Here is a 27,007-nt window from a genome sequence, read left to right as displayed (position 1 = left end):
TTCCCAGCTGGCAGAGGCCTGGAAACCCTGCAAGCTGTCGGGTATTGTCTCTCTCCTTCTTTATTTGTTTGTTTGTTGGTTGATATGTTTTTTGGGTTGTCATTTTTGTTGGATTTTTTTTTTTCCTTTTCCAAATTGCTCACTCATACGAAAGCCAAACCCCAGTCCCTGACAATAGGGGTCTATCAATAGATAAATGGTTTCACAGCTGTATCTAATGCAGTGCTCTAGCCAGGGCTTTTATGGCGAGTAATTTTCTCGTGATGAGGCTGCGAAGGGAGCCGTGCGGGACGTATGGGTTGCAGGAGCTGGCAGCAGGAGGACACTGCAGCCATGGGCTTTTCTCCCCCCTCAAAGGTTGTAATTATCTCGTTGTTTATCCATATGCAAGCTGTCGTCCTGGACGGGAACCGGCTCGGCTGCGGCCATCCCTTCCGAAAGCCACCAGCATCTCCTGGCCCCTCCTCTCCCCGTGCCCCCCGCATCTCTGCCATCTGCTAGCAGCTTGCTGCTGGTTGCCAGCACCTCCGCGGGGCTGCGGGCGTTGGGGGGCAGCTGGCACTGTCACCCTTTGTTATGACCGGAGGTCTTGGCCGTTGATGCCCCTGTGGAGGGGATCAAAAGTGGCTTCACCTCGCTCACGTTCATCCCAGATCTCCAGAGAACCGGTGGGGAGGTGCTTGGTCGTCACTGAGCTGCCAGGGTTGTCTTGGAGGCTTCCTCCGAGGTCTGGGCACCTCCATGGCTGCTGCCCATGGGTGGGGGGTGGGTGCTGTGGACTTGGGTACTTGGCACCTCTCTGGGCCAGGTCCTGCGTGGAGTTGCTGTTGCACAGGTACCTCTTGCGCGGCGTCTCCTCTCTCTCACCCATCCAGGTATTTTGAAACGGCTGGTGCGCATGTACCCGGCTCTTCTCCTGCGTGTAGCTCCTGAGGCTAGAGATAGGCACGTGCCAGCCGTGACTGGCATTCCTGAAAATGAACAGGTATGGACGTGCTGGTGGGGATGTGACCACCTGGCCCAGGGAGTCCTGTCTCTGGCTGTCCCAGCCAGCCACCTTGGTTTGTTCTTTCCTATCCTGATCAGACCTCAGCCTAAACCAGTTTGTTCTTTGTCTTCAGTGCTCCCACACTTCCAGAATGTCTCTCCTCCCAGTGGTACAATTTTTCATCTGTTTTCTTGTCCCTGCTGCATCCCATTCTTGTGTCCTGGTACCTCCCACAGGTCTGTTGATGGTTAACCTTACCTCCAGCATCCCAGTTCCATCTCCCATCAGCAGCTCACTGCTGTAGGTGCAGGATATGCCGTAGGGTACTGAAGCCTCGTAGGATGCCTTCCTCAGGACAGCAGGTCCCTGAGATTCAGGGTCAAACTGTTACTTGGGACTTGGGGGGAAATTCAAGTTGATCTACAGAGAGCCAAAAGTTGGCTGACGAGGCTGGCTGGCTACCACAGGGGCTCGTGGGATGCTTTGGGCTTCGTCTCCTCCACCTGGGTCTTTGCCCACCTCACGAATCTTGCCCTCAGCCCCGTGATCTCTCCTGTCAGTAGGCACCTCCCAGGCAGGCAGCGTGGGGAATATGTTCTTGAAGGCAGCCTGGATTAGATCTGCTGCTTTTCTTCTATCTATCTGGAACATCAGTCCTCAGGTTTTCTGGCACTATCCACCTTTGGTAAGCTCGTGCTGCATTTTTTCCCATTTTCCATTTGCCTCTGCTTCTTCCAAAAACTCCTTCCAGAGCCCTCGCAGCGTTGGACACTGCAGTTGTGTATATTCCAGTTACAATTTCTGTTTCACTGTGTTCCTCTCCTCAGTATCCTGTTTTGTGTCCTGCCCAAGTAATTCAAGTTTCTCCACTTTGTTGCCCAGGCTGCTTTCATTACTGTATAAACATTTTAGCTGCTTCTCATTGGTCACATCCAGTTCCTTAGTCAACTCAGTCAGTAATTGAATTCTCATATGTATTTATATCTCCTCCTTTCTTTCTGTCTGTCCTCTGATTTTTTTTTTTTATTTGTGGCCATAGCTGTATTTTATTTCTTCCTGCTGGTAAAAGTGGAGGCAGAGATTATGTTAGCATCATGTCCCCTTGTTTCTCAGCTGAAAACTTTTCTTATCACAGGAGCAGCCTTGATCCCAGAAGACTATTTCCTTGCACATTTAAATTGAATCCATCTGTCAAGAAGAACCTTCTTTCCACAAGTGTTTGCTTTGAGCTAACCTTTGTCATAGCACCCTCAAGATCTCTGTTAATCTCTTTATTATTGTTTTATGCTTTCATTCTTCCTTGTAGCAGGGGGAAGACTTGGGATAGGTGTCCTTGGTCCCCTTCACCAGGCTGGCAGTCTTGATTCTCCCAGCGTGAAGGACAAGGGGTGGGTGGATTCCTCTCTGGTCCCATCATGGCTGGTTTTGGTCTTCAGCCCTTTTCTGTATCCTTGCCTGTGCCAGGAGAGCCTGGGGTGTTCATGTTTGGTGTTGTGAGGCATGGGATGAAAGCGGGTCTCCTGCCAACACAGTCGCTGGTGCTTGTTCCTGCTTGATTTTTGCAACTTCACGCCTGAGTCCTTCTGACCTGTGGGTTCAACCCCCATGCTTACAACCTGCCTCCTCCCGTGATAAGCTTGTTGGACTTCTGTCGGGTCGTAGAAGCTGTTGCTGCTGTAGCATTTCTTGGAGGTGTTGGCCAAAGAGCCCTGGATGTGGTGGGGGAGATGCTGAAGCACAGAGGCCAGAAGAAAAAGGGACAGTCTCTGCCCTTCCAGGCAAAGGGAGGAGGCACCGGCCGCGACGGGACGGCTTAGCACAAGGAAGCAATTAGAGGTTCTCGGGCAGCGTGATCGTCTGTAGTCACAGCACATCACAGCCTCGCTGACCTCGACTTTTAAGTGAGGCTTATGAAAAACGAACTGAAGGTGGGCCACTAATTGAATCCTTGCCTGGTCCTCTGCCTCCCCCGAGCACAAAATCAGAGCGGGCGTTGCGAGGGCACGTCAGGAGCCTTTCTCTAATGAAGAGAGCTGAGGGAGTGGGAAGATGTGCTGACATCTCGCCTCGTTTATTATCTTCTGAAGCCTGCAAACAAGAGGGATGAGAACAGCAGCGTGGAGAGCTGTTGGCGTTTCTGGAATAGTGTTACACGTCTAATTTATGGTGTTAATATAGATCAAGAAGTTTTGGGTCTGTGGAACAACGGCAGGGAGGACTGACCTTTCCCAAACTTGGGTTGTTTTCTGTGGTTCTTTTGGGATCATCTGGAGTTAATCAGTCTGGTAACTTTCAAAAATCAGTATTGCCTAAAAATATATACAATCACTTTTGTTTTCAGTGGAGCAACATTTGCTGTAAGTAGAGGGTTGGGTTTTTTGAAAATAAGTTTCAGTGTTCCAGCTCCACTGTGCACCAGCCTTGCTTTTAAATTTATAACCCTCCAAAATGAAAAGTAAATTGATTGTGTTATTCCCAGCCCTTTTATAAAAGTTAACATTGCAAAAACAGATGTGAAATGTGGCCTCGTAGATTACAGTCTGGGCTTGGGGTTTTTCGGTTGGTTTTTTTTTTTCTTTCTCTCTCTGTGCTGTGTCCCCGAGGAGCAGAAATCTGCCTTTTTGCAGCAGGAGGAAAATTGTTCTGTGTCTAAATTGCCTCCTGCTAGCCTTCTGCAGGATGCTGCAGGACACGAAGCTCAGAGGAACGATAATGCTTTTACAAAAACACGCAACTTAGCAAGGAATTTTTAATTATGAATGTGCATGAGAGTTCAGATTGCCTGGGAATTTGGTAATGCTCTAGCAAGCCTCACACCTCTAGGACATCCATTCAAATATGGCCCAGGGAGACAGTGATTAAAAGGCACTGTCAAGTGGATTATTTGTCTCCAGCTTCCTTTTAGGAGGCAGGTGAGCATGTCCTCACCTCCCTCATCACCCACCACAGCAGTCCTGGATGTAGCGTGATCCCCTGGTCTGGAAAAGCAGGGTCTGGGCAAAGCCTGGAGCTCCAGTGCTTTCTCCAGGTTGGTGGGGGCTGAGCTGTTGGATGCCGTGTTGGGGCAAGGCTTTGCTGTATCGCAGCACTTTCTGGGCCACCGAAATCTTGAAATGGTGAGTGAGTGGTCTCGTGAGGGACAGGGAGCGTGTCTGGAAGCGCTGGTGGGAGGTAAGCTTCAGCAGCAGCGTGGTGGTGAGCGTGGCAGGGCATCCGTGCTCTGCAGCTCGACCCTGGGGCGCAGGGGGGAGGTTGGGGCAGTTCTTCAGGCTTCATTATATTATTTTCCATGCTCTGGTATGTTTAAAAAAAACAACCTCCCCCCTCCCCCCCAAAATTACTACTCTGCGAGAACTGCTAAAAGGGCTCCATCACTTCCATAAACCTCACACATATAAATTGTTGTCTTCTATTAGTCACTTAAAAGGCTAGGTTCCTTAATTATTTTCATCACAGTAATCACTTATTTACAAGGTGGGGAAAAGTGCCAAGCACTTCCAAGCTGAGCAGCACAGTAGGGCTGTGGCAGAGGAGGCAGGGCTGCAGAAACATTTCCTTCCTCCCCACGAATGTAAATGCATTTGCTTTTCTTGGTTGCATCGGTGATGGTGCCCAGCCCATGCACGCCCCGGGCTGTTCTCTCCTACTCTGGGAACAGTGGTGTGAAGGAAGCTGGGCTGCTCGGAGCCCAGGGTGATGGGAGCTGCAGCAGTGGGCTTGGCTGCAGGGAACTGGTTCTTCATGGAGCAAGGACTGCGGAGGAGTCAGAAAGCAGGCTGTGGCTGGGTAGGAGGGTGGAACAAGGAGTGGGGACCCAAGGATAGAAGTGTAAGTAGGGAAGAGTAAAAGGAAAATGATACGAGATCTGTAGGGCCAGAAGAGCCCCTTGCACTGCCCTCCTCCCTGTTCCACTTCACCCCATCCAGGCAAACTGCTCTCCTGCAAATGCACTGCCTTGCACTTCTGCAGTACAAGAGTTGCAAGGTCCCTTTTAAGGTCCCTCCTGCGAGAAGATGCTCTGATCCACCCGCCTTTGGTACTCACCCAGGAAAGAGGTTCAGAAGATTATTTTTTGGGGGGCAGGGGGAAGGAGGGGTCTGGTAGAAGTTAAATGTGTCCCCCTGAAACCTGCTGCTTGCAACCTGAAGGTGTTCGGTTTTTTTCCTAAAAGCTTGTCTGCCTTCCTCCCGATCCTATCAGCCCAATAACAAGTTATTACCTCCCCTTACAAGCCTCGCCTTCCAGCTTTCACTCTGTGTTTTCCACATGTTTCTGCTTAGGAATCTGCAGTGCCTCCCCTGCTTCCCAGTGGAAGACACGCTGCTCTGAGCCTACCTCCATAAAGGCCCCTAATTCCATTAAAGGCCATTACAAGCTCCTCTCCCGCAGTTCCCGGAGGAGCGCGGGGCAGCGTATATCAGAGACCGCAAGAAAACAAATGGCCACTTTGAACAAATCCCAGGGCCGCTTGCCAAGCGGGGATTCCCAGCTATTTACAAACCGCCCTCGCTTCCTCCTAATAAAGAGGTAAAATGGAAGCAGGGAAAATATGCATTTTATAATCACCCAGATTTAGTCCTTCAAAGGATTTATTACAACCTTTTATTTTCATGCGTGGAAAATGTAATCTTATCTAGTATGCCGGCTGGCCCAGCTCAACTCACCGAATCGGTTTTACAGCAGAAAGCTATCAAACAGCAACCTTCGGGGGCACGCTGTGCCTGGGTGTTAAAGTTGCTCGAATGCATTAAAGCAGTTGAAACGTGCATTAAAATATGACACTAGGAGAGGAGGATATCTGTGCAATTAGCAATCTGATGTTTCAGCAGCTGCTTACAATGTCGATCCGGTGTATCAACAACGGGTGCCGCTGAGATTTGACGGGGAAAGGAAACAAACACACTAGCTATGCTGCTGCCACCAAAATCCCGCTTTCAAAGTGGGTTAGCAGCCAGCTAGCTTGGGGTACGTGGGGTTTTAGCAGGGATCAGATGCAAGAGGTTGTAGGAGATAAATGCCTTGAACCTTGAATTTTAATTTATGCTGTTTGCAAGCAGCAGAAGCTGCTGGCGCTGGGGTGGTTTGCATCCCCTCTGCTACGCTGGGGAGCAGTGCCAGTGACATTCGGAGTTCAGCAAGCAAAATCCTATTAAGATAACGTCATGGCCTTTCTGTTTTACTGTTTGCAAGCCAGCCATAACATCATTAAATTACACAACAGGGAGGTGCCTGCTGCCAAGGAGCTCTGCTCGAGATAAGATGTGGGTTGAGCCGCTGCCAAAATTTGAGTTGATATGACAAGAAATTTGGAGCTGGTTCAAGGCTTGATTCGCACAAGACGTTGCAGCGTGCAGGTAAACACTGTGCAGGATTGGTCCCTGGGGCAGCTCTGCTGCTCTGATCCGGGGCACGGCGCTGGCCGTGCAGGTGGGGCAGTATCCGGCACTGCCGGCTGGCACCGTGCAATGCCTGCGCAGGGTAGGGCTCAGCCGGGCAGCCTGGGGCTGAAGGCATTTGCAGTAGCCAAATTTACACCCGTTCTTGCGTTCAGCGCCGACAAGCAGAAGACAAAATCTGGCAGGATCTGTAGATGAAGCTCAGGCAGCTGTTCGCAGGTCCTTGCTGTCCTTACCTCCGCCACCCCCTCCCCAGCCCTTTCGAGGGAGTCAGAAGCAGCCCGACAGCTAAAGGGGTTGACTTTGGAGGCTCGCAGTAGAAGTTAAAATGCCTGTAATGTGAGGGAAATTTCGATAGCCAGTTATCTCTAGCTGAGATGGGGTGGATGGGCTCCAGTGGGGTTTGCAGGGAGGTGAGAAGGGTGGAGTTGTCCCCCCCCGAAGGAAGAGGTGTCCCTGGCAAGGTCGTAAGGGCTGGGTTACCTGATGGGCAAAACTGGAACTGAGAACACCAGGGGCACTGGGTTGCTCAAGGAAGTTGCTTGTTTTGTGATGCCATGGCTGGACCAGCAGGAAAAGGGAGTGAGAAGAGTGAGCTGCATTGTAAAATGACACGCAGCCTCTGTAAGAGCACTGAAACCCTGCCTTGCCAGTCCCCCTGCGTGACCCAGCACGTCCCTGCCACGCTTGCCCACGCAGGCTTTGTGCCTCTTGCCCTTTTGCTGCTGCAGCTACAGAGGTTTGGTCCCGGGCTCTCCTGGACCACAGGTTTCTCTGTGCTGTCCTGCTTGTGGATAGTCTGGTCTGCAGGTTCCCTCTTTCAGATCCTCTGGGGAGAACTCACCAGCACCATCCTCACCTTGCCATTGTTCAGCTAAACTCCTGTCATCAGCATTAATGACCTTTTTCTCCTGCAGTGCAGCATCTTCCAGGCAGTGGAGATGATGCACAGCCAGAGCTCTGGGGGCTCAGCCCAGCCCATGACACACGGGGGCATTTAGGCAATTCTGTAGAAGTGCCTGGGCTGTATGTGCAGAGATCCTCATGTCACCCATCCTTCAAGACAGGCCATGAGGAAGAAATTACTTAAAACAAAAGTTGTGCCTTAAAAGCAGCTTTCTAAGTATTTTCCGCTAGAGAAGCTTTGTTTCCATCAAAGGCTGCACAGAGACACAAAGCCTGCCCTGCCCTGGGATTCTGCCTGGCGTTCCAGTTCTGCTATTACTGCTTTCCCTCGCGGCTGCGTTTCTGGCATTGCTGACTTTCGGGGTCCCAGATGTATCTCGTCCGTGTTGCAGCAGTTCAAGTACAAAGTGGCTTGGAGTTCCCGTTACTGGGATGTTCTCTGCAAAGGGATGGAGCAATGTGTACAAGCACATCTCGCAATAATCTTCCATCCCGGCAGTGGCTTTGCACATCTTCCCTGCAAAGGACTTTAGGTTAATACAGTCCCACAAGCAGCGCGACATTCGTGCCTCTCTAGTGCCTCTTCTCTTAGCCTGCCTGCATCCTTATAATTGTGAAGCGATGTATGTGCAGGGGAGATGAGAAACTGTGCCATGTCAGGCAAGCCTGTGACCTTCCTGCGATTCTCCAGTTTCCATAACAGCAGGATATTTGTTTTGTTGCCATAGAAAACCTGCCCGTGCAGGTTTGCAGGGTACCGAGTTGTCACTACAACCGTCGCCTTCAGTGAGCCTGAGAGGAGCCGCGTGTCCCCGAGAATAAATCAGATGGTGTTTCCTGCCACCTCCTCAGGAAAAAAAAAAAAAGTGTTAGATTGACAGTTTTGGAAAGCGAAGTTTTCTATCTATCAACAGAGCAGACAGCAGCGTGGCACAGTCACAGGAGCGCATCGTCCCCTGCCTCCCCCAGCCTGGCAGCGGCTGCCCACAGGCTGCATTGCCCGGCTGCGGTGGGCAGAAGGATGGTTCTCATCCCCGAGGACACTGCAAATCTAGTACGTCTAGGGTGAGTGGTGGTGATGCCTTCAACATCAGACCAGGATCCGATCTCCCAGTTGCTGTGGGACAGTGGTCCGTGCTTCCCTTCCCCAGGGAGGGCAGGGCTTCGCCGCTGCCAGCCCAGCGATGGGTTGCTGCAAGTGCCAAGCAGTGCAGCTGGTGGCCAGTGTCCCTCGCGGCTGCTTTTTCCCTAGCTGAGCCATCTCTTCACCCTTTCAGCTTGCTGCTATCCAGGCCTGGAGGGCAGCAGCACGCTGGGGGACACAGAGTTGTCAGGGATGCATGGGTCTTTCAGGACGCAGCCTCCGTGACCTGCTTTAATCCATCCCTCAAGAGCCTCCATCGCAGAGAAGGGCAATCTTGCCAAAGAGAGATGGGAGACGGGCTCCCTGAGCGAGTGGGTGCCCTGGTCGAGGTGCCTGGAGATTGCAAAGCACAACACGCTGTCTCTGCTGCTGCCCCCCCAGCATCCCACTCCCTGAACCGTGCTGAGGCTCCGGGGGCAGTAAATGGGGATGGGGGGATTTCCTGAATAATTTCCTAGGGGACAACCTGACTTTGGCAGAGGCTGACGGGTGCTGCAGTGGGAGCAGGGTGCAGAGAGCTCTTGTGAAGCCGGTCTGCCATCAGGCCATCCAGGGGTCAGAAAGGACCATCCCGTTCCCAAGAGTATTTCCCGACCTCTCCTCTCCTCTGCCAGCAGCTGGAAGGCGTCAGCCTGCCTGGATTGCGGTTCCAGGATGGCAGTTCATGTTTTCATATAACACGAATGTATGTTTTCAGTGCTTTTGAATATCAAAGACACTTAAGGGAGCCCTTCCACCTGAGGAAAGAGGTCCTGCAGGTTGTCGGGCTGCGTTGGAGGTTGGTAAAGGCTGGGAGGGCACGCGTCGTGCGTCCTGCTTGCCCCCCACCGCGCTGCTTGGCAAGCCGTGGTGCTGGGGGACGGGCAGCGGAGGCGATGCGGCCGCAGGGACGACTGCTCGCTGCCGCTCCCCGGGATGCATTCGCTGTGTGCTTGTCCTAGGTGACACCGGGTCTCGAAGGCCAAGAAGGGGAGCTGCTCGTGAAGGGACCCTCCGTCTTCCGCGAGTACTGGAACAGACCCAGAGAAACAGCAGATGCCTTCACGCCCGACGGCTGGTTCAAAACAGGTACCACGATGGTTTCCCCGCGGCGTCCGGCAGACGGCAGCGAGGGGAGGGGGGTGGGCAGCAGCTCTGGTTCGTCCCCTGGGGTTCCCCGGCTGCTGGGGGGTGTTTGGAGATGGGGGGGGTCACAGCCTGGCTGGGGGTGCACGCTGGGCGTGCTTCCGAAAGCCGGGCTCGGGGAGGGGCTTTGCTTGCGTTGGCCGTAATTATTAGTCAGCCAAGTAATGGGGTTTGTTTGGCGTTGCTTGGTTGTGAGCGTAATATACTGATGCTTAATGTTTTCTGGGGCCTTTAACTTTGCAAACGGGTGGGATTTAGCTTAACTTAGATGGGGACCATGTCAGTGGAAAACCCTCGCTAAGCTCGGAGGCGCTGGATCCATCCTGCCTCCCCTCGCACCGCCGGCGTGGTGTCTGCGGGGCAGTTTGCCCTCCTGGTCGTGGCTGACTTTTTAAAGACAAGGTGTGTAGGGTCGAAGCCGTGAACACGGGCAGCACGGCTGCGTGGGGTGGGCTGGGGTCGTGGGCTTGGCCACCGGCGTCACGAGGGAGCTTTTCAAGGAACCGTCATTTGTCAGTCAGAAAGTACTAATAATGGAAAGCTGAACTTTCTGGGGAAATATCACAGCGGGTGTCTTCAGTGTGGGAGCGGGTCAGGAAGGGATTTTGAAATTGCCAGAACATTTTTTTAAAGTGTGAAGTCTGAGTCTTCCAAATAAAGAGACCTTTTAATTTGAAACCAAGGCTCATTTTATTTTTACATGATACATTACGGAAATGCAAAGGAAATGTTTCTGCTTCTATGTTTTCTCAGGATTTGCCTTTCCCTTTCAACTAAGAGAAATGTTTCTGAAACACAAAATGTTTCCAGGGGTGGTAACTCCTCTGGTATTTGCTTCTTTCAAATCAAATTTCACCAGAAGATAATACCCTAATTATAATAATACCTATTGCAGGTAGGTCCTGTGTGCACCTTGGTAGTTTTTATCAAATATTTGCAAACAGAAGAAAGTTCCTATTACCCTGTGATAGCAGCAGATGCCATCAGGACTGTCCCTACCTGAAGCCGCTGTGGCTGGGACGGCAAGTTCTTGGAGAACTCTTTACGGCTAATCCTGCCCATCATGTGGGATAACAAATTCAAGAGGATACCAGGCTGAAGACTTTTCCCAAATGGAATAGCTGTGACAGGCCGTGAATAAGTTATGTGCTTCAAATTACGCCTCCCGCTCTGCGCGTGGCATGGCGAGCGGTCAGAGACCTCCTTGGTCAGAGGTTCCTGTCCCCCAGCACCGTTCTGCAATTTAGATTAAATACTAAACCAGCCGCAGGACAGGCTGGCAGGCTCTGGCCCTGGCTGCCGGTTGGCATCTCGGCGTGCCCACCTTCCTGCCGCCCCTGCCGCCGGCTGGGAGCCGCTTGGGCAGCGGGGTAAATACAGGCAGCGCATTTGTCTGCCTGCACCGAGCCAAACCGCCGATAAATCTTGCGAGTGCAAAAGGGTGAAATGGCTCATTTCTGCCTAATAACACATACGCAGCTCCGACTTTCCCGTTCCCCTCTTTCACTGTGTGTTAGCAGTGCCATCAAGTCAGGAGTCAGGCTGGATTTCTGATGCCTTCTGTGTAATCTTATTTATTTACGGTTCTTGAAGAAGCTGTGATTTATTATTATTGTTATCCCGAAGCAGACGTGGAGCTGCCTTGCCGGCAGTGTCACCGCAGGTCCCCATCCCAGGCGGGTACCATAGGCTGGGACTGGAGCATCATCAGGCAATGCCGGGTGCAGGGCAATCAGCTCTAAAAATTTTTTAGTCAACACTCCTGATGAATATTTCAGATGCAAAGGAATAGCGTGCATTAATTATTGCAAAGAGATGTCTTTAGGAGAAAATGATTTTGAAATTCAGTTTAATTTCATTGTAATGCGCTGCAAACAGGAAGGGAGTATGTGTGTTTAATTGGCTCTCGGGGGTAAGGCCGGGAAGATGGCATGCCTTTGTCACAGGCCATTAGTGATACAGACTGCATAATGAGAGAGTACAATCAGCTCACAGCTGCCGGCTCCTACGGGGAGAGAATGATATTAAATAGAAATCAGTATAAATTAAACTTAACCCTTTCACTAGCTGAGCAAAGCTCAGAGCTAGAAATAAGGGGGGGGGAGTGGAGACAGGCATGGGGGGTTCAGGCCAGGTTGGGGGGTGCCTGGCTGACCCCCCCCAGCAGCAGATCCCCGGCCAGGGTGCCTCTCTGATGTCCCCCGCAGCTGCCTAGGGAGGACAGCAGGCTTTTAACTCTCTTCTCCATCCCGTTGCCCCACTCTTTGGCTTTCTTTCCTTTCGTTCCTCTCCTGACTGCTTGCTTCATCTCTCGTGGATGTCGGGTCGATGGGGCTATTTTTTTCCCAAGCCTCATTTAGCCAGCGGTGCCGTGAGCAAGCCCCATCACCCCTTGCCCGCCCCCGCCACGGTGACAGCCTTTGGAGATCACTCGGAGATGGCAAATGTCCCTGTGGTGGTAAAAAACCAATTCAGGGCACCGAGGAGGTTGTGTCCCATCATAGTGACTGGGATCTGGAGGGTGAATTACTCCCATTAAGCAGCAGTGGGTAACTTTGGAGTGGAGATTGTACGGGCAGAATCCGAAAGAGGCAAAGCCTGGCCACTGCCGGTCTATAATCTGCTATATCTGCCATTTGCAGGTCATACAGGTCAGTGTTTTAAAGGTGAGGCTGCATGCTTGCGCAGGGTGCTCCTGAAACCCAGGCGATGGTATTTCTGACTCCGTGCTAGCGTTCCTCTCGCTGCCAGACCCTTGTGTGGGTCCTCACCAAGTGACCTACAGGTCACCTAAAGCAGATGACCGTGTGATTGCAGGCAGTGGCTGGGTCCCCCACGTCCCCCAAAGACACGGGGAATGCGCACTCAGCTGTGGCAGGGACGAGGTTTGGAGAGGGTAAATTTGGAGATAGTGCGGGTAACTCCTCGGCTGTCATTGGTGATCTGAAAAACCAGCGGGTCAGCAAATGAAGAATAATTATTGCAATGGAAACCCTGGCGTGTTGCTCATGCTGCACCTCATCGGGAGTGCATCCCTGGAAGGGCACTGCTCTCGGGTGGCACCGCACGGAGCCGGGGCACGCGGGGAGGGGTGTCCCGAGGTTGGCACTCGCCGTACTATTAAACAGAAGGCAGTGTGATGTCTCCGCATGCCGAGCACCGAACGCGGGCTTTGCGCGTACCCTCCCCGTGCGTTGCTGCCGTCTCACGAGGTCGCATGTCCTACTGGCTTTGCTAAGTGTGATCAGTTTGGGGGGGTCCACCTGGGTGTCCATCCTCAGAGTTTGCACACACCAAGCCAAGAGCCACCGGAGCTCGTTCCCTTCTTTGGTGTTGTGATCGGAGTTAAGCTGGAACTGCTGCACGGGTCTCACGTGGTCTGAGTGCCGGTTCCCTTCCATCCCTACCCCAGAGTGAGGGATGATGCCCAAACCTTGCAAGGTGCCTGCTGAAATGTTCCATCGGGTGCTTTTCTGGGCTGCTTCCCGCAATGCAGGGCTCACAAAGGAATCTTGAATTTTTAAGTCTTCTGGCTGCAGGTCATTTATTTCCCCAGTACCTTCCTCAGGCCAATTCTCTGTTTCTGGTTGCTCTTCCTGTAAATTGAGTTATCGTTGCGTTTTTTCCAGAAAAGTATAGGAACCAAAAAAAGAGTCAACACTTAGTGGCAGCAGCCATTTTCCTTTCTGATTGACAGCTCCTTTATCAAAATCCCCTTTTCTCCCATGAAACTGTCTTCCCCAAGAAAACAACCTCATGTTGAGCATTGGGGATGGTCATTCCCTCCATGACGGGAGACAAAAAATAGCGCTGCAGACTCTGGCCACCAGCACTCTCTCCACAGCGTGCTCCTGCAGCTCCCTGCTCGGTTTCTAGGGAAATCTCAGAAAGACCAGGCATTTAGTGCAACAATTGCAAACCTGTGTTTCCTCCCCCGGGGGCGAGAGGCAAACACCGTGTGTGTTCCATGCGGGAAGCCTGTGCAGGCATCCCTCTGCAAACATGCTGGTTTTGTGCCTCCAGTTAGAGAAGGAACGAGTATGTGTGTGTGTGTGTGTGTGTGTGTGTTACGGGGAAAAAAAGGCAGACAAAAAGGCGTGATGCTGCAGTGACTTTTTGATGCATTCAAGATCGTGGCTCTTTTGAGAAGCATGTGAACTTGTGGTGTTGCGTAGGTGATTTACTGTTGCTCCCATCCTCTTTATTCCCTCTGATTTGCACCCGTTGTCTGCCTATCTCTCCATCTCTCTCATTTCCATCTGAGTGAATTTGATTATTTTTATTGTATTAATGCTGTTGACAGAGCTGCTTAGATCAAAGTCCCCTCCAGCCATTTCCAGGGAGACTGCTGGGTATCCACCTGCTGTCATACATCCAAGCGGCACCAAGCCCTCGGAGACCGAGACAAACCCAAAGGAAAAATGCCTACGGCCGTCTCTCTCCTATCGCTGCAATACCTTCCCAGCTGTCCTGGGCCCTGCGAGGTGAGAGGCAATCTCCGAGCACACTCACATGCCGCTGAGCAGGAAGAAGGAAAGAAAGAAATAAGGAAGGAAGAAATTTTTTATGCTGAGGGTGGTGAAACGCTGGCACAGGTTGCCCAGAGAGGTGGTGGATGCCCCATCCCTGGAAACATTCAAGGTCAGGTTGGACGGGGCTCTGAGCAACCTGGTCTCGTTGAAGATGTCCCTGCTCATTGCAGGGTGGTTGGACTAGATGACCTTTAAATGTCCCTTCCAACCCAAACCATTCTATGATTCTATGAGCAATCGCTGAGCAAACCCTGGGAGCCGGAGGAAAGCAGCAGGCAAACACCAGCTTCTCCCATCATCCCGCTCCCTGATCTTTATTCATCCGTCCCAGCCTTGGGATGCTCGTGTCGCTCAGGCCCTGGCACTGTCAGATTGCGTTATCTCTGCCCAGGAGGCAGCGATCGTCGGGCAGCGAGCGGCTTCGGAGGCGTGAGGAAGGGGACAGAGGGTTTGGGAGCGTTATGGAGTTGCACAGCGCAGTGCCAAGGCGCTACCCCTTTGCCCGCTTGTTTTCTCTGGAGGAATCTGGCAATACAGTGGTGTGCACAGGGGGAGTGATAGGATCAGAAAGCAGACTTCTCCCTGAGGGAAGGCCGGCTTCCATTCACATTTGCCCATACATCCAGAAAATTAGAATCTGGTGTATTCGGGGAGATTTATTTTCAATTACAGGTTAAGGCTGAGACATGAAATAGCACCAGGTTTGAAAGTAGTGCATAAATCCTGCAACAAATCCATGTATCTCAGCTCCATATAATAAGATTTTATTGATTGCTATATTGTATCTGTCAGAATAAAACTCTCTTAATGCATGCATCAGGATGGAGAAGATAGAAAGCTTGTTGGTAGTAGAATCTGATTCAAGAATCAATGCACTTTGATTAATATGTCGTTAAGAAAGTAAGAGTTATTTAACTTGTTTGATGCACATTTCAGAATGATGACTCATATCTTTTAAGTTTCTTTCCTTAAGCTGCATTTAAAAAAACAACCTTATAGCTGTTTTTCACATTGCTATGTCCTAGTTTATCACTGAAGTTTTGCTAGATCCTTTTATGCAGGTCACAGACCCCCCAGACTCTCATGAACAGTAATTCCTATGGCCCAAAAGACTTCCCATACGCCATTATTGAAGGCCTTAGAAGAGAAGGAGAACAGGGTGGACCTGCTCTCTCTTTATTGCTTCTGGATGTTCTGCAGTGAAAGAGGGAGCTCCAGGGGGGGGGGGGGGGGGGGGGGGGGAAGGTAGTTTATCGGGAAGAAGACATCATCAGGAGAAATGAGAAGCACCCATCAGTTCTGGCAGGCTTTCAGATGCTGCCAAGCTTGGGCAGTCGGCAGCATGCTGTGCATCTGTCTGTGCTTGCCGAACATGCCATCCTCTCAGCTCAGGCCTTTCCACTGTGATCTACAAACTCGGGCACCGAGGACAAGCCTTGGCTTAGCTGGGAGCATCCTACTCAGCACTGCAGTTCCCGGATTGCTCCAGAAATGGGACCTCCTCTTGCTGCAGCCGTGAATCCCCAGTCAAGGGAAGAAGCCCAGTGATTCTCTCAGACCGTTTTCAGGGACCTCCTGGTGTCTGTCTGTCCTCTTCGGACTGAGCTCTCCAGTCCATAGCTGGGTAGGTCTGCTGGCACCAGCTGCAGATCCTTGCCATTCCCAGCCCCGGCTCTTTGGAGATTTCCACCCCACCGCTTCTGACGGAAAAGGCAAAGCTGCCTGCAGTTTTCCAGTGCAGAGAAATCTGGTGTTTGTAGGAAGCGCCCTGGGCAGGTCATCCTTGGCCAAACACAACCCATTCCTCCTCTCGGGCTGCTCTCCAAGGAGAAGGGGCAGGAGAAGTAGCAAGCGAGGTACACCCCGTCCCTCCGGCATAGGCTTTTTCCCTGGCACTTGCCTGTCCCCAGAGACAAGCAGGTGTTTCCCTGCCAGGGGAATTGCTTACATTCGTGGGTGTAGCACTGACACCTGAAACAGAAAATACTTTAGCCTGATCAAGGCAGATTATAAATAGAAGTGCATCTAATTAGCATCCTAATCTGCAGGTTTTCTGTTTGTTTGCAGTGTCTTTCCTAGTCACAAATCTAGTTAATGCAAATTCTATTTTTAAAGAAATGATTCCTTAATTATAATGCGTTGCAGATGATGTGACTTACCGGTTTGGTAAGCCCACCGGATGAAGCGCTGGCTCCCTCCGAGGCTGAGCTGAAGGAGCTTCTTTTTGAGTCTGTCGTAGCTTAAGCTCATGAGTCAGGCAGGGTGGCAGTGCTCACCTGCTTCCTCTGCCAGCGGCTTAGAACTTGGACCCACGTTCCCACAAACGAAAGGACATGAAAGGACACCCCAAAAAAACACCAAGCGTGCCCCAAACACAGCTCCATGTGCTGCTTTGGGAAGGATATCCCACTGGATCTTCATGGGACAGGAACAGAGGCTGCAGGCACCTACCGGGCAGCCTCTCCGGTGAAGCCAGACCACCCGTGCGCTGGGCTCACGTTTCCAGCCCAGCCCTCATTTAAGAGGTGTTTCTAGAAGTAAAAACATAAAGATGGCATGGTGTAAAGATTCCTTTATAATCTCAAAATGTTCCTTATATACACACACTTCTAACACCATGGAGAGAGAATTCACTTTTTCTGCTTCCTGCCTCAGTATTTATTCTTTCTCTTTGAGGAGACAATATTGCCAGGTTTGCCTAATGGCTGGAAGTCTTAGGGTCATCAGGACACAGCAAAATGAAACCCTATGTTTCCTTGACTGCTTGCGAGGCTGATGTTTTCAGCAGTTCAGAGAGTGAGTTGGGATTTTGGTAGCTGTAAATGAGAGCAGCTTTTGGCACAGAATTTGTTTACTCTCTACAAAGCTCTGCTCTAGTTGTACCAAACATCTTGGATGCCAATCCTTTACTTGTTTGAGAACCTCTGCTACACAGAGTCCAATTTTCAGAGCCGTGGAGCAATTGCACCCCAGCTGAGAGTTGGTGGGAACAGCAGGCACCCACATCTCCAAAATCCAGGCTTTTCCCTCTCAGTCTCTATTTGCTTTTACCTTTCAAGCTGTGCTAGGGCAGAGCTGCTTTTGCAGCTGGAAGGGAGAAGGGCTCATTCAGGTTCTGACCACTGGGAGTGACTCTTGCCTTCCCGTCCCAGGGATTGATGCAAGGAGTCCTGGCCGGAGCTCTGGCTGGGTTATGTTGTAGAGATGTGAAGCTGAGCTCTGCAAGCCTGTCAGAAGATCTAGCAGGAGAATTGCAAGCCGGCAAGTGGGTTAAGAGGGGAAGTGGAGGATTGAGCTCAGTATGTGGTAAAGAAATGGGCTGAACAATCATCTTTCTCATGGTACTTGGCAGAGCCCGTTGGATCATTGGCAAGGCTTTCTTTCAAGTGGCTACTTACTGCTATATAAATAGCATGTCTCCTCCAGTGCAAAATTAAAAACGCCGTAGGGAAAGGTCAGTATCAAATCAGCTGAGTGAGATCCGTGAGCAGTCGTGCAGAGGACAGGACCATGGTCCTATCGCAGGCACTGTCAAAGCATGTATTGTCTTGAGTACGGCTGGAACGGGGCCCCAGGGGTTTTCACTGGTCCGTGCTCATGGCCTGGGCACTGTGAAGACTAGTGTTTGTAGTGTCTTTACTGGCCCTGATCGCCCCATGACCACAGGGCTTTGGAAAGCCTCTTCAGCAGGAAGGATAAATGCTGCAGAGGGTTGTCTACAGCAGTGACTGAGGGGGTGGATTTACTGTACCCCAGAAGAGAGCATCAGGGTAGGAAAGGTAACGATTAAGACTGAATGTTGAAGTGATCACCCAAAATCCAAACAGCATTCAGCTTTGCAGATGCCAGACTGGCAACTCACTGCTCCAAACGAGAGTTGTGATCTATGTACAGACTGTTTGAGCTTCGCTCTTCGGTTCCTTGCCAAGCCAAGCCTGCTGCTGCCTGGTCTCATCCTGTTCAAGCTACCATGCCCAGCTCTTGGGATGGAGGTTTCACTCTGGCAACAATCTGGCAGGAGTTAAACCTGCTGGTTTGCTCACTCAGAGCTTCCGTAGGAGCTTCACCTTGTAGAGGCTGAAGGAGGTTGGGGCAGAGAGCCGGAGCTGCTCGGCAGGGATGCTCAAGCCGTTGCGCTGCAGGTTTTGCGTTTGATGGTCCTGTGGGTCCATTTCCCAGCTGCCGCACACACTCCTCGTGTCCTGGTGGGCTTCTTTGCATGGCATCTCGCACCAGGAGCTTCCCCTAAAGCAGCACACGGGTGCGAAAGGCTGCTTCGCTGGCCATGGGGACGCTTGTTCTTCAAGCTTGGATGGTGATGGGGGTTATCTTCAGTCCTGACACTTGCCTGTCACCAGAGATGCCCAGCCCAAGAGGAAATTTGTTGAAAATAGGCCTTCCTTCCACCTTTGGCCATCTATCATTTTTCTGCCTTATTTTGTGTCCTCAACTTTCCCTTCCTCCTTGTGTGCTGGGTTTCCCATTGCTTGAGGCACTCTGCTGGTGCCCGCACAATCTGTTTAGCTTGCTGAACGGTTTTTGGCATTTGATTTACATAACCCAGCACAGCCGAAAGTGGAGCAGGGTCGGGGAATTGCTCAAATTGATTACAGCTCGTAGGACGAGCCGGGTAACCAGTGGCCTGATTTCCTTCCTTCCTCAGCACAGGAAAGCGAGGGATCACTTTTAGCAGGCATGCTCCAAGGCCAGGCGTCATTAAGTGGTGAGGTTTGTGTTGGGTATTTTGTTGGGCTGGTAATAGTGCTTGAAGAAGAGCTGAACATCTCTGGCTTTGAGAGGCTCTTTACTTTTGACAAGAGTCCTCCCTCTGGGTTTTGCTCAAGACAATTGAGAACATATTTACTTACAACTAATGTTATTATGCTGTAAGCAAAAGTATGTATATTTAAGCAAACAATTTAAGGCAGATATCTTTCCTCCTATCCCACCGCTGCCTCTCTTAGTCAACATCCTCCCATCAGTATCTCTGTTTTATTTAATAATTTGTCTCACCAGAGACTGGGACAGGTCACAGCATGGAAAAGAAGAAGTAGTGCTCTCTTTAGCTAAGGTGTAATTGATCCCTCAGCTGTTCTGCAGAGGGCAGAAGCCAAAGCAGAGGTGTTTAGTCTTAATGTTTTTATTATTACAATTATTATTTTTAGCCATGCACGCATGGTTACCACGCTCTTCAAAGTTTAGCCAGCTGAGCGGCAGCCGCGTTCAGCTGGGCTGCCACACCTTGGAGCACTTACTTATTTATTAGTCTTTGAGTTTTCTTTTTCATCTCTTTGTCTGCAGGGATTTCTATAAATATTTAAATGCTAATGTGAAAAAAAAACGTTTTTCATTTTTACTTACCCATTTTCTTTTCTGGCTTGTCCTCTGGGCAAACCCATCTGCAGTAATTCTGGCTGTAGGCAGCGGGGGGGCTCCCTCCGCCCAGCCTACTTGTGTCATATCAGTCACCCATGAGTTCCTGCTAATGACGAGCGAACCTACAAAGTCTTGGCCGCCTGGCTTGCAGAAACGTTCAAAGGCTGGGCTGGTTTATCTGCTATTTTCCATTAGAGGAGTATGGCACCCTTGGAGCAGGGGGTGCAGCCTGGGGAGTCTTCATCTGCTGCTTGTCCTTCGGGTCTGCGATGTGCTTGGAGAGGCTCCTGGTCATGCTGAGCTACATGTGCCGAGCGTACCCAGAACCGAGGTACAGCACCTCTGCCAAGGGCAGGCAGGACCCAGGATGCTGCCGGTCATTGCCAAAGTCTGAGTTTTCTGTTAATCCATTTGGTGCTGGCCTCTCCTGGCTGAAAGCTGGTGCCCGGGACACTGTCTGCTGGCATATGTCGCGTGAGGGGTTCTGATGCCAACCCAAGCCAAGGTTGGAGCAGGGACCATATGCAGCAATCCCCAAGGCCCCGAAACAATAGGATGGAGAGGGGCCTTTGTATTTGCTAGCCAAAACCTGCTGGCCATTTGGGCATGCTGGGAAGCTCGTCTCGCAGGGGGTGGGAGAGGGTTTGGGATTTGGAGGGGATGCAGTGGACGATGCTTTCCAAGCTCCCCTAATGTGTCTGCAGATGAAGCTGAAGCTGCTAGCTCTGTTCATCTGTGGATTTCAGAGAGCTGCCAGCACCCCTGCCAGCCTTAAACCAGCCCTTTGCACCCTTGGGGCGAATCCTGCGTGAAGGCATGGTGCAGCAGGACAAAGTGACACAAGGGCTTCGTCTGCCCCTGCCTAAATACTGCCTTGCCTTCCCTCCTGTGCTCAGCAAAGCTCTCTGGTTGAGCAAGGTCCCCCAGGAGAAAAGTCCTCTTGCGAGCAGAGGCAGGTCTGCGTGGTGGCCTGAGCCCACTCACAGCAGCCGGGTCGGGGTTGCAGAGCAGAGCGTGGAGGGGGAGATTTACACCGAACAGGCTTCGGGATGGCGAAGGGAATACGATGTGCAAGCAGCCACGAGGGCAGACCCGAGTGCAGCATGGGGTCAGCGAGCATCATCCTGGCTTCTCACCCAGCTGCCTGAGAGGTACAATAAACTCAAAGGAACCTTTAAAAAAATACAAGTGGGAGGGGAAGGTCTCACTGGTTTATCAGCCAAGACAAGGGGTAGCTGCATTCCTCGTCTGTCCGGCAGCAAGTCCCTGACTCCCCCTGTCCCCTCGCTGGAAGCAGAGTGGGGGAGAGCACGGCTCAGGATTACTGGGTTGAAATCAGACTTGTCTTATCTGCAGCTTTCCCCTCCCAGGTACCTGGAGATGCTGCCAACATTCCCGGCACCGCTCCATCTCCCGCTCCACCGATGCAGCCACACAGCATGGGGAGGAGTGCCTTGTTAGCACAGCTCTTTGTGAGATGCCCTTGAGTGATTTTTTTTTTTTTTTTTCCAGGTGTAAATGCCAGGGGAAGCTGTACCAGTGCTTCACATTCTTTCATCTCGGCAGGGTTTTGCCCTTTCTCCCAGCGTGGCTCTGACAGCAGGCTCAGCGCTGCTGCCTGTGGAATACAAACAAACTTCCCTGTTGCAGAGCATGACAGGAATTCATTCCAGACTGTGGGTTTTTTTCTGCTTTTCTTTTTCCCTCGTGCTGGATGCTTCAGGGGTCTCTGGAGAAGTTTTGAGAGTGGGGAGTCAGTTACTTAACCCCCTCTCTTCCAGGAGCAGGCAGCTCGCAGCAGACCCAACAGCTCTCGCAGATGGGGAGGACTGCAAAGCAGCTTGAAGCTGCGGTGCAGTTCCCATCCCCTGGCTGAGTCAGAGGAGAGGAACCGACACATTGAGATGTCTGCATCCCTCCATCTCTTAGTACCAGCCATTAGGGCAGTCGGAGGGTCTGTTCCCCGCTTGCTGAGCACACAGCGCCTGCCATTAGTGCTAATGGGAGTTAGGCACGCGCACGGAAAGGCAAGGATGCCCCTGAGCTACAAATCTACTTGGCAATTTTATTATGTAAATAAATGGTGCTTGCACATACACCTGCTGCTGCTGCTGCTCGTGGTGATGTTCATGGCAAGATACGTAAACAAACAGCGATTCCGTTCTAATAGATTTATTTCCTTTCTCGTGAGCCATTAAATTACCTCCAGATTTCACGCAGGTAGAAATCTGTAACAGCGTCGAAATCTCGCTCTGCCTCAGTGGACGGTGGCCCGCAAAGCGTGACAGCCACCTATTACTCTCAGATATGGTTTTGGGGGGAGGCATGGGAGCAACCGGTATCATCCTCGTTATATCGGTGTCTTTGGATGTCCGCACGTCCCGCCGGGGCTCCCACCACCGCCGGGCAGTTTGCAGTGAAGGCAGCAGCAAACCTCCCCGTGCTGGGCTGAGCTCGGTGGCTGTGCAGCCCATGTCTGGAGAGCGAGAGGCCTCATCCAGACCCCTCGGGGCAGCTCCTTCATCTGACCAGAGGGTGAAGGGCTCTTCCCTTCCAGGGGGTTGAAGCAAGAGCTTGCTCTAGACCTTGAGGAGGCTTTGGGCTGGGGTTTGCTAGGAAACCCATCACCCCCCCCCCCCCCCCCCCGGCAGAGCATCGGCACCGGGGCTCGCCAGGCTCTCTGACACCGTGCACCAGTTGACGAGACCTGCAAGGAGAGCAGCCGGCTCCTCTCCAAGCTGACCTGCCCCTTCGCAACCCCAGGAACCTATCTCTGGGCTGCAGCTGCTGAGCCGCTCTCCTCTCTTCTGCTCCCGGGCTCCGCTGAAGGGTTTTGACAGCAAGACGGGTAGCAGACAGGTAGGGCTGCTGCCAGCGAGAGCGTTGAGGCGCTGCGCCGGGGCTGCCGGTGCCAGGATAGCTGCTGGTTCGAGAAGTGCGGTGCCGGCACTTCTCCCAGCGGAGAGCTGGTGCCAGTGGCTCTACTGGGCAGGGCTGGGTCGCTGGGAAAGGCTTTTGCACTGCACCCAGGCAGCACCCGAGCAAACAGGAGCCCTGGTAGATGCTGGGGAGGGGAGATGGTTTCCTCATGAATAATTGGTGCATTATGAATATGCATGGGTTTTTTTGAAGAAGTTTCAAACTCTCCCCCTCAGGAGCCTTTGATGCTTTATTAATGATTGCGGCACACACCAGCCCCTCGGTACACCGCCTCGGAGCAGCCCCATGCCCCTGCAGAAGCAGCCCATTTCTTTTTGGTCATCTTTCATGAGCCCAGGGAAGGCATTTTGCTGGTCCAAGCGACCAGGCGAGGGTAGGTGGACTTGAGTAGCCCCGAAGAGCCGCTCCACTGCTGCGACAGGCTCCGGAGGCAGCAGCAAGCCAGTCTTTGGGAGCTCGGCAGGACTCACCGTTGCGGTCTGCACAGGGTGGAAAAGGTGTGCAAAAGCAGAAGTTCAAGATTTCAACTTTACGCCCTGGATCAGGATTAATAGGAACTTCCTCGGGTCCTCTTGTAACTCAAAAGAGGATCCAAGACCCTGCAGAAAGGATGAGATCAGGGGTTGGCTCTGGTTAACTTTGATGCCGAGAGGCTGCCAGAGGAGCCCAGGGTTTTCCCACCACGTTTCCCCGCTGAAGCGGTCGGGGATGTGAGGCAGCAGCAGGGGAGCAGAGGAGGAATGGAGCAAGCCTGGGAAAGCAGCCTGGTTTCAGAGAACGTGTGTGCTGAAGGGCTGGGGTGGATGGGGGGTGAGCGGGGAGAGGTGACGAGCCTTTGGCAGCCCCGGCAGGCGACCTGTGTGAGCTGGGACACGCACTGCTGCACAACCAGCCTCTGCAAAGGAGCCAAAATCCAGAATTTCAGAAGTGCTAATTACTGTTAATTAGCTACAATTTGTGCTCGTAACCTCTGTTCTTAGCCAAGATGGCTGACAGCAGTGACAAACATTATTCATTTCCATGCAATAAATCAAGCTAAAGTTGCTTCTGTTATTTAGCCTATCATTTAGCATTTCATTAAATAGATATGTACACATACATCATCGTTGCCGAGGCTGTGTCAATCCCCTTCAGGAGCAAAGCTGCCTCTAATCAATCCCAGCAGCGCACCGTGCCATGGAGAGGCTCCGGATTACCGTGTGCCAGGTTAGCATCTTGCTCAGCATCCATCAGCATTGGTAACTCATCAGCCGGTCACACGCCCAATATTCAACCAGAGAGTTACTAGCAGCAATGGTGCCATTGTTCCTAAATGGAGATGTGGCTTGGAGAGACGAGGTCTCTCTTGGGTGGATGAGGTCAGATTCCTGAGTTGGGGGCTGACCTGCAGCCGTCTGCAGGGTTCCTGACGGAGGAAACTTGCTTCTGCCAGGCTTTCCATCAGCTCCAGCATGGAAAGAGCAGCAGCCGAGGGGCTGAGAGTACCGAACTTGGGCTCGGAGCTGCTCTGCATCACCTTCACTGAATCGCTTAATCCTTGCACCGCTGACAGAGGGGAGATAACGACAGGTTGTGGGAGCATTGCTGCCCTGTGCAATAGCAATAAGGTTGTAAGGGTGAAGTGCCCCACACAATAGCACATGGTGGTGGTGGAGGGTGAGTATCAGCGCTGTGGTTGCACTGTGTATTGGAAAGGTCCCCTCTGTTTGCTGCTGGACTCTGCAGAGTGGGAGAACATGTTCACTTTCACGGTAGGCAAAAGTAAAGGAGAAGGTGTGGCATTAAAATGAGCCTGGAGCTACAAAGAGTAGCAAAATCCTGGCACTGCAGTAAGTATTTCTGGGCACACCAGTTCTCATAGCACTGAGGAACCCGTGCAGCAGTGCAGAACAGCAGCTACTGCTCTTGTGCAGCCACAGCAGCGCTGGGCTCTCCTCTCTGTGCCGATGAGCCTCGGGGTGCTGAGCAGGGCAGAGGTGGGAGCTTTCTGCCGGAGCTCTGCCGATCCATCCGAGCGGTCCAGCCTGGAGCGGGAGCTTCCTTGCACAGGACCCTGGGGTCCCGCATCTGGACCTGGGCACCTTGGGGTTCAGCCTGGACCCTGCTTTGCTGTGGTATCTTCTTACCACGGCAGCAGTCCCACGGCACGCTCGGAGGAGGACATTGCCTCCTGCTGCTCCAGGGCTTTCTGGTTGGGCTGCCCAGTCCAAGGGGCTAATGACAGCAGGTCCCATTTGCCCATGCGGCACCACGCGTTCGGTGCCCTCCCTCTCCTACTGCCCCATAAATAAATTCCCCTAGTCCATCCTAGCACACTGTATCAATCTTGTTTAATAGACTGGAAAGCTTATTGCATGGCGGCAGGTCGCAAGGAGTGTCGAGGTGATGGATTGCGCCTTCCCGGAGTCGAGCGTCGTTGATATATAATGAAATATTTATGATTTATTCCAGCTAATAAACTGGAGTGAAGTGTGTGATGTATGTGAGCAGATGGGGGATCTATTGATGCAGTTTTCATTGCGTGGGGGGAGGGAAAGGTTTATGTCCATAATGGAGACTTATCGCACAGCCTCCCGTCCCTCTGCCCGTCAAGGTACGCACTTGGCCGCAGAGAGGACAGATTATCTAATTCCTATAGACAGCCTTTAGCTCTCGCCTCCTAATCTTTTGTCCACCCCACATCTCCACCTGCGGCTTTTCTCAACCACAGGAGCCTCTGGCAGGGGGGAGAAACTGTTTCTCTGAGCGTTGGGCTTGGGGCTGGGAGCCACGCGGGGAGCTTGTGCCCAGAGGGATGGGAAGGCAGGCAGAGCGGCCGCAGGAATGTCACTGCCATGCCACGCTCTGCAGCTTCTCCGTCCCACTGTGTCTGCATTACTTACAAAAAAATAACTTCTGTGGATTTAGGAGACCAGCGAGACACTGAACTGCTCTGGAAAGAGCGAGGAAAACTTGAAACCCCTGAAAAGAAGTGCTTGTCCATGTGAGGCGTGATGGGCACGTGGGGCTTATTGCTTCAGGAGGCTTCCAAAGCCGAAAGCTTGGTGTTCAGACCGGGAAGGAGCATTTCTGCGGTCTGCTGCTGGATTGTGTGTAACAGCCCGGGACGGACCTAATCTGCAGGCAGGAACCTGCTCCTGCCCAGCTTCTCTGGAAAAGCTGTGCCCAAAGGCAGGAGGACATGCCTGCCAGCTGTGGTCCCACAGCTGCCTTCGAGTGGGCAGGGTGGCCGTCCCCTGCGTGCCCCCGTTCAGCTGTGCGCGCTGGTGAAGTCTGGCCCGGGGACATAGACTCGCTCCCGCAATGCCCTGTTCAGGCAAAGGGGGTTTGAGCCCCCAGATTTTTGCTCTGCTGTCCGAACCAGCGCTAGTATCAGGATCAGGGCTCAGGTTCTTCAGGCTGTTGGACCAATCCCGCCTGGAAAATAAGTCATCGTCCTCATCGCCGATGTGTGTCTCTTCGCCAGAGGGTGAGCTCTGCCTCAGCCTGGGATGGACCAGGAGCATCAACAACCATTTTAGGGAAGCGGGAGACAGGTAAGAGTTAATCCTAGGGTAGAGCAGAGATGGATGCACAACCTCCTGCCCGCTGCTCTGTGGTGTGAGCAGCAAAGAGGCCGCTTCCCATCTTCCTATCCTGCCGCTGTCCTGCCAGCTGTTCCCATTTCTGCCTAATTAGCCTCCAGATCAGCGTGCTTGGAGATCCTCAGCTGAAAGGCACCGGAGAAGGGCAAAGACTGATTATTCCGACTGCCTCCCTGCAAGCTTCCCGGGGGTCTGCCAGCTGGGAACCTGCCAGTCCCCCCGACACGGCTTGTTTGGCGAGAGCAGCAATTCTCCAGGTACAGGCAGTGCAGAGGAATGCAGGAAGGCGAGCACCTCGCTCCATCTCTGATCTCTGGAAATGAGGGATTGTCATGCCAGGAGAGCAGCTGACAGCAAGGGATTCCTCCTGGAGTTTGGGAAAAAAAAAACAAAACAACTTAAAGGCTCCCGAAAGAGCAGGTGTCAAGCCCTGGCAGGAGCGGAGCATCAGCAGCGTCGCAGCAGGGCCAGGAGCTCGCTCCGGCCGGTGGCACGGAGCTGGGAGCAGCCGTGCCGGCAGGGCAGGAGGAGCCCGGGCTCCCGTTTGGATGGGGAGCAGCACCCTGCTCCCCCCGACACCCCCTGACAGCCCGTCAGCAGCCGCCCATCAGAGGGAACGGGGCTGGCTTGGGGTTTGTTTTTCCGTTCAGCGCAGCTGGAGCGGCCGGTGCTGGTTTCTCACGGTGGTTATGGGGCTGGTCTGGCCCCAGCCCCTGCAACAGTAGGGCTGGTCCTGAGCCGGGCTGGGGGCACGGCCGCGGGCCAGGATCCGTGCTGCGGCAGGGGAGCGGGACCGATAACAACGCTTTCCCAGGGACCATCCAGGATGGACCGTCCATGGAGACCCTCTGGATCTGAGGGAGGTCTGCTGGCTGTCCCCTGCCGTCCTGCCCCATCCACGGGCAGCACGGGGGGGTGACCGTCCCCAGGCGGGCAGCCACACGGGTCTCTTCTGTGTCCCTGCGGGTCAGTGTCTCCTGGAAAAGTGGCTGCGAGACATCCCCGCTCTCCAGCCC

At 52.6% G+C, this 27,007-nt stretch overlaps 1 protein-coding gene across 10 annotated transcripts in view; it reads left to right on the top strand.

The window, feature by feature from the left end:
- Positions 1–27,007, top strand: part of ACSF3 (acyl-CoA synthetase family member 3) — a 67,146-nt gene that overhangs the window by 28,085 nt on the left and 12,054 nt on the right. For 7 of the 10 annotated variants that reach the window (XM_030023901.2, XM_030023904.2, XM_041125636.1 and 4 more), the window contains one exon: positions 9,376–9,502. The exons of 1 other annotated variant lie outside the window; for it this stretch is intronic. In XM_030023901.2, the coding sequence (XP_029879761.1) occupies positions 9,376–9,502 (127 nt within the window). Of the gene's footprint in view, positions 1–9,375; positions 9,503–20,979; positions 21,575–27,007 lie in introns of those variants that run through there. 2 more of the 10 variants (XM_041125637.1, XM_041125640.1) reach the window with 2 other exon arrangements.

Source organism: Aquila chrysaetos, chromosome 9, assembly GCF_900496995.4.
Source record: "Aquila chrysaetos chrysaetos chromosome 9, bAquChr1.4, whole genome shotgun sequence".
NCBI classification, from domain to species: Eukaryota; Metazoa; Chordata; class Aves; order Accipitriformes; family Accipitridae; genus Aquila; species Aquila chrysaetos.
The sequence above is the reverse complement of the archived record's forward strand: the minus strand, read 5'-3'. Positions and strand labels throughout refer to the sequence as shown.